The sequence below is a fragment of the Acartia tonsa genome, chromosome 2 (assembly GCF_053477335.1).
Source record: "Acartia tonsa isolate MP-2025a chromosome 2, ASM5347733v1, whole genome shotgun sequence".
NCBI lineage: Eukaryota > Metazoa > Arthropoda > Copepoda > Calanoida > Acartiidae > Acartia > Acartia tonsa.
The window spans coordinates 47,797,547-47,815,197 of record NC_137261.1 but is presented as its reverse complement, the minus strand read 5'-3'; the positions used below and the strand labels follow the sequence as shown (position 1 = coordinate 47,815,197).

Below are 17,651 nucleotides of genomic sequence, written 5' to 3'. Positions count from 1 at the left end.
GTACTGTAGATATAATCTGGTTAGTAGGAGATACTTCTGGATTAAACTTTCTATGAAATAACTATAATTATACCTGTGTGTTTGTACTGTAGATATAATCTGGTTAGTAGGAGATACTTCTGGATTAAACCTCCTATGAAATAACTATAATTATACCTGTGTGTTTGTGCTGTAGATATAATCTGGTTAGTAGGAGATACTTCTGGATTAAACCTTCTATGAAATTCAATATTTCTTCCCGAATGATCTCCAGTCATTACGATTCCTGATTTTTAGAGAAATGTTTACTTTTATTTATTAAAATTAGAAGCTTACCTAAGGATTTTTAAATGATTACAAAAATTGTTTAAAATGAACAAAATGAGTAAGAATTTAAAGACTTAAACCTTTAAAGAAACCTTACCATAAACCTTACATCAACCGTTACTTTATAATTACTTCTAGAAATATGACAAGAAATTGCCGTTTAAATAACTCAAAAAGTACAAAACCAACCCTAGAACACCCACCACTAAACAGGAAAAATAATGGAAAATAATAAGGATCTAAAGGGACAATGGTCGTTGTTCTGTATATAATATATTATAATTTCTGATTGAAATGTTCGGATACTCAACTTGATGAAACAACCTATCAAAATTCAGTAAAAGTCTCCAAAGTTGGTTAGCCAACGAATACGAAAACGTTAATATAAAACTTTTTGGAGGGACTAGTCTAATAAACACAAACAGCCCAATATTCCCTCCCTACCTGGAATAATGTACAGAGAAAGTAAAAAAATAGAAAATAAAAGCAAACATCCCTTCTCTTTGATTCAAATTAATCCTAAGTTGTTGCTCCTGGCCACCAACAACCTCCTGTCCAGCCTCCACCCTTGCCAGGGCAATGTGTTGCTGTTCACTAGCGCCCGCAGTTGCCAGCCTTACTGTACTACCGCCGACTGCTATCACCATGTGTTCCTCAGGTCTTAAGGTAGTTGTGTCAGTGGTATTTTGAACACCTCGGCTACTTAAAATGGCAGGTACACCTAATAAAATGTTCCACTATTAGTTTTCATTGAAATGTTTTTTTTTCTTTCAAATAGTAGTTTTCCAAAAAGTTCTCAATCGAGTACAGAATCCGCCCCTCGCCCCTTATTTTAGAAAAATAAAATAAAGTGGGGGGGGGGGGGGGGGCAGGGTGGAATTTAGTATTTTACTTTAGGCTAGATTATAACAAATTAAAATCAAGTGATGGATTGGGGTGCTCATAGGCAACTTGGTACCTTAATGAAAGCACCACATTATACCTGGAGTTGATACAGAAGCCAGATGACCGGTCTCATGTAGCCGCAACTCCTCAATGCTGGAACAGACCAGGGCACATTTGAGACATGTCAGTGGGAGGTTGTCCTCACTGGGCGACACTGAGTGAACTTCTCGCAAGTGCTGCGTCAGAGTTTCTCGATTCGAGATCTTAATGTAATAAAAATCATTAGTATACACTCTAAACCCGAAGAGTCGACCGACTTGTGACCTAACACGCTTTCCTTTATATATTTTTCTTTATTTTTCCTGTATATTTTGCCCTTGCTTAACCAATATTTAACCTAAATAAGCAAAATGAGTTTGGTTGTAATCAACTTCTGTTCAATTGTCAAATCTCAATGCAAAAATTAACACAGTTTCTGTCTGACCAATTAAAGCTAAAGCTCTCAGCAAGTGATGGACCTTATGTGTTATGCTTTAGGGAATATTTATTAAATGGACTATAAATAAATAATGTGCAGAATCATGATTGTGCCGGGCTATAAGCGCTCCTTTAGTCCTTTGAGTCGTGCATTATTGAAAATCCCCATATCCTTTAAACCTTACACCAAAAGTGCAATGACGACGAAAGAAAATGCACGTTTGCTATTAAAAATCTCCCATACGGCTGTTCTGCTTACACGGAATTAAAACAAGGTACGATTATAATTGTGCGAACGGATATAGGGCCAGTTATAGAGCAGCTTTCCTTAAATAAAACAAATAATTGATTTCAAACATTTATTGAGAATTAATCATGTTGTATTATGTATTAACAGTAATATCATGTTATAATGTATTGATCTCGTAACTATGGATGTATTTTGTACTTGATTTAAGCAAGAAGTTTGGAGAATTCTGTAATTTATTCGGATTATTCGAATATCTTCATTATCGTATTATGCTGAATTTATATGCATTTATCTAATGTTTTTTCTATTTTTTTAAATGCTCGGTTTTCATTGCAAATAAACGATTTGTAAACCATCTGTGCTATCTCCTTTGAAGAGTCAGTATTGGGACTATTGTCTGACAGCAACGAAATGCGTAATAAGATCTCGTAAGACGAAACAATCATAATTTGCTATGAATTATTATACAAATCTGTTTGCCAAATAGTTGAGTCTAAATGGCGATAATGAAACATAACTATCTTTTTTATGACTCTGATATTAGCATGTAATATCAATAAAATATTTCTTCTCTATGCACATAAAACATAGAATATGTAGTAAGAATATAACCTTAACAAAATTGAAGCATTTTTTAGCCCGGGCTTTCGACTCCTTACAAAAATGGTTTTAACTTCTAATTTTCATTTTAATATCCGCGGAAAGCTGTCTAAAATACAACGCGACAAATAAGCATTCTTTGTTTATTACTAAGAAGTTTAATCTTAAGAATTCAATTTAATTGCTAAGAATGTTTTAATTCATGTATATTAGACTTTACCAAAGCATTTGGTTCAATAAAATTAATTGTCAAATATAGTCAAAGTATTGGAATCTCAGAAAACAATTCACAGGGTGCCTGAACACTGAACAGTAAACATAGGTCGAAGCATTACCCTTCTTTTATCGGAGACAGGAGTTTGAAATGAATTTCAAAACCTTTTCTATAATTTACTTGTTCTATGTTAAAAAGGATAGCATAATGCAAAAAGTAAATATTTTCCTATTCACAAGTAAAACATATAAAAAAATAGTAAGGTACATGGATAAACCAATGTGTTTTGGTTGATATTGGGTCAGTATTCTATTACATGAATATTGAATTTGTACTATTCAATTTTCGCCAAATAACTTGGGGGGGGGGGGGGGGGGCTATAAACCCATATTTTGGGAGCAAATGTCAAAAATCACTTGATTTGTAAAAACTATAAAAACGCCAAAATATTTCAAAAAATGGTATTAAAAAGTTTGTTAGATAAACGAGTTTTAAAAGAGTGCATTTACAATACTCTAACGTGCTTAGTGTGACAGACTAACGTACTGCTGAAAATAACATCAGCAACAGTACATTGCCAGATATCCATTCGAGTATTGTAAAAATTGTAAGCAAATACACATTTCAGTTATAATTGAATTCACAAAATATCCACCTCCTCTCACTTTCAAAATACACAGGGATGGGACAATGGACGAGAAACTAATTTTCCTACTAACTAACCATGCATGAATTCTGTTATAAGTTAAAGTATGTAAATATTGGAGGAAATGGTTAATAAATGCCACAATTGACCCCTCCCACCCTGAGCACTTTCATACAGAGATAGTCAATTTACTTGGTACACTTGCAAGAAGCATTGCTATTTTGCACCTAGGGTATGTCAGTATGTCCATCCTTAAGTTCTGCGTTAGTTAGCCGTTTTCAACAATTATTGCCTCTTAAACCTGTTTTTTTCATGGCATTTGATTTTGGAAGTATTAACGAACCAACACCAAATTTTAAGGTTAATATGCTAACTAAATAACTTTAAATGTATTTATCTCCCAATGGGCTTGCAGCTCAGTCAGTGTTTATCATTAGAACCGAGATTAAAAGGTCTAAAAGAAATCTGCAATAAAATTCATATGCTATAGAAAAACATTGGGGAACAGTCCCTTTCGTGACATCGCACCTTAAGGGGCGATTTGTCGTATTTTTAAAATGGCTTTTTATAGGGTATTTTAGGTTAGGTTAGGTTATATTGGGTTAGGTGATTGCCCCACAGGGTTAGGTAATTGGCCCCGCAGGGTTAGCGCCCCCCACAGGGGCTAGAAATAGGAGAAAACATACTGTGAAAAGTACGAAGAATCGCCCCTCAAGGTGCGATGTCACGAAAGGGACTATTCCCAAACATATTGTTTGAAAACTGCTAAACATTTTTTTTCGATACAAAACTCTCCAAACCAATGAAGAAAATAAGATATTGATGAATAATATCTGTCAATGCTAAGTGGTTTAAATTAGGCAATACTTTTGTTACATTAAAACACACTGTAAATACATATATATTTATGCTTTTGCTAATAAGTATAATTGTCAATTTACTGAATATGTCAGAAGATCGCTTTGAATAATGAATTTTAATAATTTACTTTTCTTCTTTATATTTCATATTTTGTCTTATTGATTATGAGCTACTTATGGACAAAAGTATCCTGTGTTTGTGTTTATGTATGTGAGTGAGTGTGTATTTGTGTGTGTGTGTGCACTTTTTATTGGAAAATACATTTGCATAAGAAAATATTCAAATAGAAAATATTATTGAGAGCACAATATATAATTTTTAAATTGAAAAATAGTAAAAAAAATTTTATATAAAATTATCTAGGTATTTGGTTTTGATGAACTTTGATTTTACAACGTTGATTTGTTGTATCTATTTTCTTCTTATGAAGGCAAAGCTTACTGTAACAATTATTTAGAAAGTAAATCATAGTTTCTTACTAAAAGTTGCATAGTAAACGCATCCAAACCTATACTGCTTAAATAATTTTAAAAAATATTTTAGACCTTTTAGGCATTAGGTATAAATAATCTGTTTTGAAGGGAAAATATTTGAATTTATATTTGAGAAATTATCTTTTATCCTATTCTCAAATATATTGTCTTCATAGTAATGTAGTTTAAAATTTTTTGTTATTGAAGTTCATACTTCAAACGTTGCAAAGATACCTACCCTTCATCCGAAAGTCCTATTTCTCATTGGATTGTAAATTTTACCGGTACCCTAAGTTTTATATGCGCGTTCTCTAATTTGTTGGCTTGGCAACTATGGGTACTTTTATAAAATTTAAATTGATTTGTCAAAAGTCCAAATTTTTCAACCAGCGGGTACAATCAACCAACTATTTAGTTCCAAAGACTAAGAAATTATGGCTACACACACACACATCTATTTGTTATGTTTACCTTGATATCACAGAGATGGCACTTGACTTGATACTTTTCTCCTTTGTGTATACTGTTGATATGGCGTCGCATTGTGTTGGCCTAAACATTAAAAGGGTGGATCAAAAAAAAATGTTAACACTATGATTAAAATCGATTTTATATTTCGCTTGTATCCCATGTAAATGTAGGGAAGGAGGGAGGTAGGGGACATTGGACTGTAAATAACACTTGTCCCAAAGTTTTATAATCAAATTATCCCATTAAAAGAATAAAAAATTGGGTTCTTGAATTTTAAATTGGTTGATTTCAAACTATTAGTATCCGAACTTTTCAGCAAATAATTTGAATATTTGGATGAGGTAATTTTGTTTATCATCAATGGGGATGTATTTCAATTTATCACATTATCCCTTAAAATTCCTGTTCATCTTATTTTATTTCCCGGCTCAAAACTGAACCCAAACCTCGGTAGACATTGAGGCCCTAAACCTTGCGATAGCCTAACCATTGCATGTGGCTGACCTAACCTAATTATCTAATAAGTAATAACCCTAAAAAATGTCTTAACCTAATGAGAATTTTATGAAATTAGTGCATGTTATCAGGGATAAGGGATGGGAAACGTAAGAAAATATTATTCCAGGCCTATTTTCCAACTAGGCCTAAAAAACTAGTTTCGGGATGACGCAGTAGTTAGATTTGAAAACTATGAACAATGATGAAATAGCTATTATATGAATGCAAAGAAAAAAAGTATAGAATAGAATTCAGGTAGTTGATTTCACCAATCATAAAATATAATAAAAACTTTCCAAAGAACCAATATGTTAGTGGCTTTAAGTAGAATCCCGTTATTACTTCGCCAACCCCCCCCCCCCCCCTTTAAAAAAAAAGTTTTTTTGAGATGGTTAAATCTGATTTATTTTCAAACATTTTAAGGGGGGATCTACTTCACCCCAAAATTTGTATTTAGAAATAAACACCGCTTTAGCCCCCCAGCTTTAATAAATAAATTAAGTAGATTTGAATAAGTACATGGGTAACATTCTATCAACTAATTGTTCCATAGCATACATATAAATTAAGAATTTTAAAAAAAATTTATTTTACGTTAAATATTAACAGAAAAGTTCAATTAAGTGTGCAATAATTTTTACCAAAATTAATGAAAATTTTTGTTTAACAAAACACAGTACACTTTTATTTACATATTGAACTAGTTTTGTATTTGTAATCATTTAGGTGGGTTATCAATTCCACATGAAATGTAACTTTTAAATTGTCTAAAGACAATGAGTTTTTCACATTGTTCTAAAGTATAAAATGTTGAATCCTACTCAGTCTTCAAAAAACGATCTCTCAATTTATGTTTTGCTATATGGACATTTATTAATGTGTAGATTTAATAATAAGTTGATGTGATTGAACGTCATATATATTGTTGTCCTTCTGATAGCAGAAACTTTCCATTGTTGTCTTTCTAATAGCAGAAATTTATGTTTGCTTGAATTAATTTAGCCAATAATGAACTGGGGGACGCGTTTGTTATTAATAATTGGTTAATGCTAAAAGCAAGTTTCAGGCTATTGGATATTAGCCTACAGCCAATAATGAACTGGCGAAAATTAGTTGATTTTATAGGCAAAAAAGAAAAGTTGCCCCATCACTTTAAAAAGGAGGCTGAGACCTAATTTTCGGTCAGGTTTCCCATCCCTTATCCCTGCATGTTATATTCAACGTTTCACCTAAAATCTAAAATTTTGAAAAATAAATTTACCTTAACAAACTGTTTTGGACAGGCGGGACATTTATATTTGAGTTCAGGGTCGTGTTTCATCTTGTGGCGTTGCAGTTTGTATAAACCTTTTTCAGTGAGACAATCATTAAATATTATCTATTGGTTGGATTTTATCTATTGAGAATAGATTAAAACTATTTTATGTTTAAGATGAACTTGTAGTGGTGATAAAAAATGTACATTTGAAAATGTTAAGTTTTATAACCTAATAACCGATATCTGATTGTTCTAAAATTAATTTATCCTATAAATAAACACTAATACCACAAGAAAAGAATGACCAAAATGCTGGGATACAAGCAGTGTTGCGGATCCAGAGTCGGAGCCGCATCCGGATACACTTCTGGAAGCGTGGATCCGGGGGTGGCTAAACAATATCTGAAAAAGTGCTCAAAAAAAAATTTTTGAATAAATTTTTTCTCAAAAATTGGACTTTAAAAACCTTCAAAAGTAAAAAAACATGAACTTAGGTATTATAGAATATATTATAAACGATTTGCCGTCATGATTAGAACAAGCTGGTACTGTAGGATCTTTACTTTAGGTAGGATCCTTGGTCGGAGCCATATCCACTAAATAAAGAAGTGTAAGAGCAACACTGGATACAAGGATAGGTAATATGACTTCTTCCTTATACAACTAAATATGAGACTAAAGATAATAGAGAATAATAAACTTCTATCATTATAGGATAAATATCACAAGAAAACCAACCTTTAGACTAGGTATACTATACAGCCTTTTTTTCAAAAAGTCCTATCTGTATGATATAATGGCGCATTTTTTTTTATGGAAAAGTAATATGATAAAAAAAATTCTCTCAATTTCCCCTTGAGCTTCTAGTGGCGTAGCCGCTAGTGTTTATTATATATAACAACTAGCCAAAACAATGTCCTGAGTCTGAATCAGATCAATTAGGATCAAGTTAATTTGATATCTGTACGTTAGAAGCAAATGGCCTATTTGAGGTAAAAAAAGTACCCTTCCATTACCCTATCACTGTAACCATATTAAGCACATGTAATTATTTGTAAACAAGAACTAGGTCATTTGTCTCCGTGTTCAATAACACATTTAGTCTACACACCAACATTTTCAATTTTATACATTAAATTATTAGAGTTACAATAGAGTGTTTTAAAAGGATTTTCAAGCATGGCTTTGAAACCGATTTATATATCAATATGGTCTAAAACCGATTCTTAGCTATACTAAAAACCATGTATAGCATCGTATTACAGACAATTTTTCCAAGAATAATAAAATAAAAATTTAAAATAAATACCAGTTTAGTTCGCCAAGGCCTTCGGTCCCTCGGGGTTAGAAAAACTAGTTTTAATGTTATGAACATATATCAGCCAAAGAATGCCAACTGACATCTAATTACACATGTCATGCAACCCCAAATCCTTTAGTAATCTAAAGTGGGGGGGGGGGGAACTTACCCTCTCGAACCAGAAAGGCCTCTAGGGTCGTAGTCGCTAGTAAACGAATGATATGCTGTAATAAAAAGGTTAATGTTTTATCTTAAAATTCATGGTGTAATATCCTATAATAACCCACTATACATGTATTGTGTACCTAGGTTAATGTTCTATATACACACTACAGTGCTGCTATACCTCAGGCTTGTACCGAATTTGGATATTTTGTAATAAGCTCTCTTTTAAGTAGCGAAGCTACTTTATAATTTTTTACTTTTTAATAGCAAAGGTACTCTAAAATTCACTTTCTAGTATTGAAGCTATTCTATAATTCACTTGGTCCGTCCGTCCATCATTCCTTAACTTTATGAGGGAAATGAGATTTACTCAGCTGCTATTAAAGCTATACCTCATTCCATAAACACAACTCACACTTTGAAATATAATAAATCGTACTTAGGGTTGGCAATCCGTATCCGGAATCCGGAATAAGGAATCCGCCCAATTTTTGGCCAATTTTGGAATCCGAATCCGGAATCCGTTTTTTAATAGCGGATTCCGGATTCTTATTTGGTAGGCTAAAATTAGCGTCTTGAGTTTTTTCTTTCAACTCCTCCTCTTTGAAGGCAAAGATTTTCATCCTTATATATAATATCTTTTAAAATCTGGTTCGATTCTCGGAAGTGAAATATAGAGAACACCAAGAACATTGATTTTTAGGGCATATGTAGCACTTAATTTATAAAAAAAATTAAAAATCCTTTTAAAATATTGCTAGAATCCGGAATCTGAATCCGGAATCCGCCAAAAATAAGAATCCGGAATCCAAATCCGGCCCAAAAATTCGACGGATTGCCATCACTAACTCATTAGTAATACCTAGTAATGTTAGAGATAAAATACTCACTATTTTTAAAAACTAGAATTTAAAGCTACCAAAGATAATTTCTTGAAACAAAGTAGATAACGACAAATATTTGCTGAGCCTTTAACACATACATCGTAAGACCTTGACAGCAATATATAATTTTGCGTTACAGAAAGACAGACAAACAGAGTTACTTAAATTTAAGCTTCTCTATATAAAAAAAAGAACAAATTAAACGTTTTGCACTTTCTTTAATTAGGATAATCTATACAATTAAAGAAAGTTTGGATAATAATTCTGTGTGTAATCCAGGTAAATAAGTGTGTGTGTGTGTGTGTGTGTGTGAGGGAACCTATTTTGTTAAAACCCAAGTTGAATTAAGTGTAACAAATGTGACAGCCACGAGAAATATTGCTCATTTATGGGATGCACACACACACACACACTCACAATACACCTACACTGACACACACAAACACACACAAACAAACAATTCACCTACACTGACACACACAAACAATTCACCTACACTGACACACACACAATACACCTACACCTACACTGACACACATACAAACAAAATACACCTACAAACACACACACACACACACACAAACACACATACACACACACACAAATAAATATAACTTAAATAACAAGTAAGAAAAATTCAAAATAGCTATCAAATTATGACAAACCATAGAGCTGGCAATTCTTGTTTGACTACGCTTGAAATAATATTTAAAAGTAGGTTAGGTATTGGTTAGAAGGCCACTTTAGGGACAAGGTTACGAAGGGTTAGAGCTCCCGGCAAAGGCTAGAAACAAGCTTTTAAGAATTTGAAAAAATGATATGAAAAACTACAAGTTTATATCTAAAAATGCAACCCATTGTCATTTAAAATACATTTATTGAGTTCAAAATTATTAAATCAAACAATGAACAATACAAAGTATTTTAAAATATCTATTTTTCATAAATAGACAAACATAGCCTACTTACAGAGTAGCTTCACTTATCAACCCCGCACAGCATACAATTATCATTAAGGAAGATTTTCACCACTTTAAAATCTGTGCAGCAATCATGAACAGGAATCAACATACATCATTTTTATTCATTTTATGTTTTTTTTTAATTTTTTCAAGCAATGGATATATATGTTGATATTACAACAGGGGTAAAATAGTCGTCAATTTAGCTTGCTAATATTGAACATATTTACTGGCCAGTTCGTTCATCCAATAAAAGGGGGGTAAAATGGGGTAAAAGGGTGGAGAGGGGTGGTTGTTATTTTTAGCTAGTTACAAGTTTCACTTTATTAGAGTACATGATAATTTGGTGTAAGATCCAAGTAATAATAAATCCATTTGTCATGCATAAAATCATAGGATGTAAAGAATTTCTTTTTTTTCAAAAAACATCTCATAAAATGCCTACTTACTATATTTTTAAAAATAAATCCTTGTTTTATGTCCAGAAAAAAAGATATTTTACATTTACATTTTTCACCAAATACCAAACAACCTACTAATTACCACCAAACCCTGGGGCCATATTATGGCAAGTGTCCTACTTTAATCCAATCTAACTGTATGGCGCAAGATGAATTCAAATCATACCACACTTGTAATGCTATGGGTTGGGTAGGTTTCGACTAATGACCCAATGGAAATAATGAAAATTATTGTCAAAGTAAGTTGCTAACATTGAACTCATTTATTGTTCAGTTCGTTCATAAAATAGAAGGGGAGGGTATCTTTATTTTAGCCCTCTGCAAGTTTTACTTTAAAAGAACACGAAAATCTGGTAAAATATCGAGATAATGATTATCCATTAATAACCCACACCAACAAGGTTGTCGTAACCTTCAAGGCACTAAATATTTGTGAAATAAATTAAAACAAAATTAATAAATTCTTATCTCTGTCGCTGTGTATTTGTGCAACATAAAAAGTTTGTCAAATTTCCATTTCCTTGTAAGTTTTTCAATTAAGATTAAACGACATAGAAAATGGTAGATGCTCCCACAAGTATTATTTCAATTAAGATTACCCAACATAGAAAATGCTCCCAGCAAGTATTATTTCAATTAAGATTACCCGACATAGAAAATGGTAGATGCTCCCAAAAGTATTATTTCAATTAAGATTACCCGACATAGAACATGGCAGATGCTCCCACAAGTATTATTTCAATTAAGATTACCCAACATAGAAAATGCTCCCAGCAAGTATTATTTCAATTAAGATTACCCGACATAGAAAATGGTAGATGCTCCCACAAGTATCATTTCAATTAAGATTCCCCGACAGAGAAAATAGTAGATGCTACCAGCAAGTATTATTTCAATTAGCAGACATAGAAAATTATAGATGCTCCTAACAAGTATTATTTGCATACTTTTTACTTTAAAATAGAAAAAATCTATCAGCACTTTCTTACGAAACAACATAAAAATGCATTAGTCTTTTATCGTATCATATTACAGTCAGATATACGCGGATATTAAAATGGAAAATTATGACATTAAAATTACTTTTGTTAGACCCGCAGGACCGTGGGAAATTGGCTGTGATATGATGCTATACATGATTTTCCGTATGGTTAAGAACCGAATATTAGCCAGTTTCCCAGCCATACTGGAAAATATTTTCTAATCTTAAGTTTGTTTCTATGATTTTATTAAACTTAACCTGTACCTGAAGATAGAAAAATAATTATTCCATAATCTACATATTTTCCAAAGTAGTCATGTGAATGTTTGTTTGTGTGGTTGTTATTAGGATCTGTAGTTCTACCTAAAGTTTAAGAAAAAGAGAGATAATCTAAAAACTACCCAATCAAAATATAAAAAGCTAGTAAAAATACTCTACATAGTACACAGCCTATTATTTTAAGGAACAAAAACTGGAAACAGACAAACATACGTACAAAAATCAAAATCTTTTATATTTCATTATTAAAATATGATTGTTTTCCTGTGACTATTGTATTACAGACAGGACATGGAATATTAAGTGTTCTTTTTCCCTCGGCATCTGCGGGTATTGTCAGAGACTGACCCGCATGTCCTGGGTTTCAATGGATATCAAATTTCTATTGGTAATTAACAGGGCTCGGGAGCCGGGTCTCAGCCGCGTGTAAGCCTCAGTGGGGACGTTTTATAATCCAAAAATCTTCTAGATGTCTAAAACTGTTCCTAATATGGCCAGCTGCCCATTTAATGATATCATTTAAGTACCAGGGCGGGTTTAAAGTTGAGGCTTACGCGCGGCTGACAAGCCTTGGTAATCTATAAGAAATTGCAAGTATTCTTAAATGAATAGATGTTGAGGGCAAAATAAGGTAAATTACCAAACATATATGAAAGGAAATAAAATATCATTTTTTAATTTAATTTTAAAATATCTATTTTACCTATGTTTTATTAAACCTGTATATGCCTCATTTCTTATAAATAAAAAAAATTATTGGCGATGATTACAACTATTGGATATTTTTTAAGTCACTCAACTTTGTACCTACTAAGTTTATATCTAACTTTAATTCATCTATTTATCCATCTTTAAAAAATGTCTACAATGCTGTATCCATATATTTGCCACATCCATTCCTGCATAATGAACAGCAAACTCTCCAAGCTTCTCAAATATTTCCTGTCACATCACAAACAACAGTTTAAACTTTTTAAATATATCTTTAAAGGGTTCTTTAGCCGCCAATCAACTTGCCAAATAAAAAAACTGGAGTCATAAACTCAGAGTGAGAAAGAGGGGACAATGAGTTGTTTATTACACTAGTCCCAAAAGTTTTACAATAACGTTTTCTTATTCGTTTGCTTAATAACTTTGGGGATTTTACTGAATTTTGATTAGTTGGTTTATTAAGTTAGGTGTTCAAAAGTTCAAACCACTAAGTTTTAACAACAAAAGGAGTAATTTTATGTATTTTTTATTGGGAATATACATCAATTTATCGGCCATTGTCTTATCCCTTTAGATCTTTGATTTTACTTCAGAAATGAATTTAATGACCTACTTTTTACGTCTACATATTAACTATTAGTCATGTTTTAAAAGCGGCAAGATGACTAAATTGTGTCTGTCTAACCTTTTAATTTCTAATATTAGAAACAATTTTTAGTATGTCTAAAATTTTAAAAACAGTTTCAATATATTTTTGTCTATCATATAAATATGTTTCAAATAAAGTTTTCAATGAAAGACAATTTACAGCAAAATTATGCATGAAATACAGTGTTTCAATAATGATTTTTTATTGAGCTAAAAATAAAGATAACAAAAATTCTTAAATTAAAAATATAATTGTCTTATAAATGTTTCAGGATAACTAACTAACTCTTTAGTTTGATGAACTTAATATATCGTTCATTGCCCCATCCTTGAAACCCTATGAAATACTATTTTACATAAAATCTATCTTGGACCTAATTCTAAAAATAAAATAAAATAAACTTTACCGCAAAGTTAAGCCGCGACATAAAGGGGACTGTGTACGAACGAGAGCAAGTGATATTAAGAACCTTCCAGCAGTGATGTTAGGCATATTATTGGTATACTTGGTTTCTGTTATATAGGGCTAAGAGAATTTAAAAAGTAAAGGTATAAAATGGCCATGACAAAAAATGTTAAACGAGTTTAGATTATAAACCATAAACCAAAAACTCAAACAGAATACGTTTCGATCAAAACTGAATAATTAGCAGAAGTGGTGATATTTTTGTGTTATATATATTTATCCCTGTAAATCTGGTTTTTGATGGTTTTGTAGTTTTGGTGAGATCAAGTTTGTACGCTGATAGTCAGTTTGGATTTATTTTAGCTAGGTTTTGAAAGCGTAGCTTCTTTTAATTGATTTGTTAGGGAGTAATAGGTATAACATTATTTATTTATTCTTAGGATAAATAAATTGAAATAAAGTATACAGTTTGATTAACTTCTTTAGCATTTTACATCATTTGTTTTGCCTTGTTATTCTATTTTGCACTTTGAACATTTTTTAATATTTCGTGACATTTCAAAGTCTTTTTTTTCATTATATAAAACCATGGTAAAACTCATTAAAAAAATTATTTACTAAGTATATTTGCGATAACTTTTATTTAATGAAATCTTCCAATTTTTAACATGTACAAAACGGCCTGCTTACTTGCTTCAAGATCCATGTCAGATCTATATAGGAAATAAATGTCTATAAACGAGCTCAAGTTTTCCAAGGAATATATGACTAAAACTCATAGTGCTCCAATAATCCATAATAAACTCTCATTGCCCAGAACGATAAGACTCATTATTTTACTTTATTAAAAATAATTTTTTTTTTTTTATTTCATGTAGCTATTTACCTTATATTGATGTATTTAATTTCTAATCATAAAAGAGAAAATTTAAATTTATAATATAATAAATTTAAGAAAACTCTGTTTTAAAAGAATTCGATTGTGGCGACATTTTGTGTGGTCAAATATTAAACTAAAATTGTAATCAGCATCATTAACCCTTTAGTGATGGTAATGTAAAGAAAAAAATATAATTTAAAAAATCTTTTTAAAATCATTTAAATTATTAAATATTTACTTTCTTTTAGATAGTAATGCCGGGTGAGGAAAATAGATTTATTGAGAAATAGATATGCATATAGAAAACTAGCCAATAGGGAGATAATTATATCGAGCCAACTCTAGTATAACAATATTGAAAATAAATTCACCAATTAAATACTTAAAATCACTGAGGAAAGGTGCTTAAAATTACTTGCTCTCGTTCGTGCTTAGTCCCCTTAAAGTGCATTTGATGTGGCACGGCCAATTTGATAAACGGTTAAAATTCCAAGCTCTTAATGCTGGTTTACAGTAATATCTTCACCATACACCTCTCTTTAAATTTGTAAAGATGATTTTATGAGAAAAATATTACTTAAGATAACCAAGATTATATTACAGCTTAGTCAATGGTTACTCTTCACCAGACAAGGTAAACATGGGCGGGGGGGGGGGGAGGGGTGCTTATCTCCTAGACTACTTTACTAAGTAACTAAATTATTATCATTAAACACATTACACATTAGCTTTAAATTTCAATAACTACTGAACCGATTGAGTTCTCCATTTTATGGAAGCTCTAATATGTCATTGGATGGTTTTAGACTATTTTTTAAATCTAAGTTTGATTTTATGCTATTTTCCTACTTTTCAAAAGAATATAGAGCTCCTAGATGCTAGGAGCACAGCCGCTAGTGATTATAAAAAGAAACACTTAAGAATTGTCATCTTAAAATAAAACTATTAATTATTCCAATACCTTTTTGTCTTGATACATTTAAATATTGGCGTGATTAGCAACTATTCTGAACGCTGTGTAACATAAGTTGTAAAAGTTTAATCTGTCCTTTCCTTGCAGTTACCAAAGTTACAGTCAAATGTTTGAGTTCCGAAACTATTCTAAATAGAATTTATATTAGGAATTGGGGGAGGAGTGTGGGGTAGCTAGAAGTTTCAACCAGTTCTACTTGTTAGTAGCGCACCTGCTCTTTATTCTTCTTAGATGTACGTCCAATCAAAGCAATACTAAATTTTCTATGCATGTACTAAAATTGATTGTAACAAAAAAAGGGGAGGGGCAGGATAGTTTTTTCTTCTTTGTCTATCCCTTGCGGGGTCTCCAACTGCGGTACCCTAACGAAGCAGGGCTACCCAGTACACAACATAACCTAATCAAAGCTGATCTAAAGCAATAAACAAACAAACAAAACAAAACTATCCTCCCTAGTCCTTTATCTTTAATTTATGAAATAATAAGGAGAGGGGTTATCAGAGCTTAACAGTTTACTTGGTGCGAAAGAGCCATTAAGGCATTTACTCTTATAATTTTACACACGACCTAGCATTAGGATTTTAACTTGGTTTAAACCACCTGGGTCTCCATAACCATCATAATGAACGCAATTACACTAGCCAAGCCATACAATTTCTTTATAACTGTAATCTTGTTTTACTATGCCAGTTATGATTATGATTATTCTTGTTGTAGGAGTAAGTTTGTGTAAAGAGAATAATACAGATTCATCAGTTAGATACTCAAATGGATTTTTCTGTATTGGGAACTCTAACATTAACATTTAAGATCCACAAAACTCTAGTATTGAAATACAAATCATTTGAAGTAAAAAACCTACAAAATCCCCTAAATATAATGCACAATCACATAGTCTGCCAATTCAAAGTTATCCATTCGTGTACCTAACTGATTATTCAAGTTGAGTTATCTTGTTCTCAACCTTCTGTTGTTGTGTGTTGTTGTTTGAAGGGGAGGAAGATAGTGGAAAGAAGTGGAACTGAGGGAAAAGTCAAATTTAGAGGTTCACAAATGAATGTTATATAACTTAGATATTATTAAAATAAATTTCAAATTGGTCTGTTATATTTGAATATTTGATCATCAAAGTTATATAAAATAATTCGAGTCATTTATCAAACGTTATTCTTAAGTCCAAATATAAATAACAAGAATACAGTAAAAGGTATAATAGGAATATTTGTCTGAAATAATCTTAAGTCTAATAATCATTATCTATAAGATAGGAAAACAGCGTTGAGCTCATACCTAAAACATTTATTGCCTCCCTATGGTTGTATCTCATCCCTATACATTACAGTATAGTTCATAGCAGGGCTCGGCAGCAGCGTGTCAGTCGCGTCAAAGCCTCAAATTTAAAAGAATGCTTTGAAGATGCGTTTGAAAAAGGGATTGCAATATTTGGGTCAGGTTAAGACTTCAGGTGCTTTTCAAAAATTGTAAAAGGTAGATTTCCCTGAGGCTTACAGGCGGCTGCCGAGCCCTGGTTATGACAACATAAACAAAAATAACAAGAAACAAGGACAAGTATGACCTGATGTCCCCAGAGCTCCATGGCAGACTCAAAACATTTGTTACATTCTCCACACTGAAAAGGTTTGTCCAAACTTGGCACTTCGTTTTCACACTCCTATAAATTTGATAATTAACCGATGATTTTTTAAAAATCTTTAGGTAATACATAATGGTATACATTAAAATTTTAAAGCATGAATAAAAACATTCAGTAAGTCTGATCGACAAAGGTTGTGCAATCAAAGAGTTGGTTGTCTGATGGGCGTTACTTAACCTAAGACTCTTGGTGTTTGGACGGAAAAGGAGATATTACACTCCTCTTAGTTATCCTGGTTTGTTGGACTTGACGTCAAAGTGTCATGGCCAGCAGCCTCACCCGTATGAGGTAATTGATGAGGTACCTTAAATTGTGACTTATGCATAAATGCTCTGAATTTTCTCCGGCTTCCTCTAACATCCTAAATTAAGTTATACTTTAATATAAAGTATTAAGATTTATGTCTG

The 17,651-nt window shown here is 31.9% G+C and overlaps 1 protein-coding gene across 4 annotated transcripts in view; it reads right to left on the bottom strand.

Moving 5' to 3' along the window:
• The window catches only part of LOC145312031 (uncharacterized), a 48,137-nt gene that overhangs the window by 16,696 nt on the left and 13,790 nt on the right, over window positions 1-17,651 (bottom strand). For 2 of the 4 annotated variants that reach the window (XM_080151130.1, XM_080151133.1), the window contains exons 18-27: window positions 17,549-17,605; window positions 17,167-17,262; window positions 15,673-15,718; window positions 12,875-12,916; window positions 12,239-12,332; window positions 6,943-7,030; window positions 5,184-5,264; window positions 1,289-1,454; window positions 805-1,027; window positions 214-267 (exon numbers count right to left, since the gene is read on the bottom strand). In XM_080151130.1, the coding sequence (XP_080007256.1) occupies window positions 214-267; window positions 805-1,027; window positions 1,289-1,454; window positions 5,184-5,264; window positions 6,943-7,030; window positions 12,239-12,332; window positions 12,875-12,916; window positions 15,673-15,718; window positions 17,167-17,262; window positions 17,549-17,605 (947 nt within the window). Of the gene's footprint in view, window positions 1-73; window positions 131-156; window positions 268-804; window positions 1,028-1,288; window positions 1,455-5,183; window positions 5,265-6,942; window positions 7,031-12,238; window positions 12,333-12,874; window positions 12,917-15,672; window positions 15,719-17,166; window positions 17,263-17,548; window positions 17,606-17,651 lie in introns of all 4 variants that reach the window. The other 2 variants (XM_080151131.1, XM_080151129.1) reach the window with 2 other exon arrangements.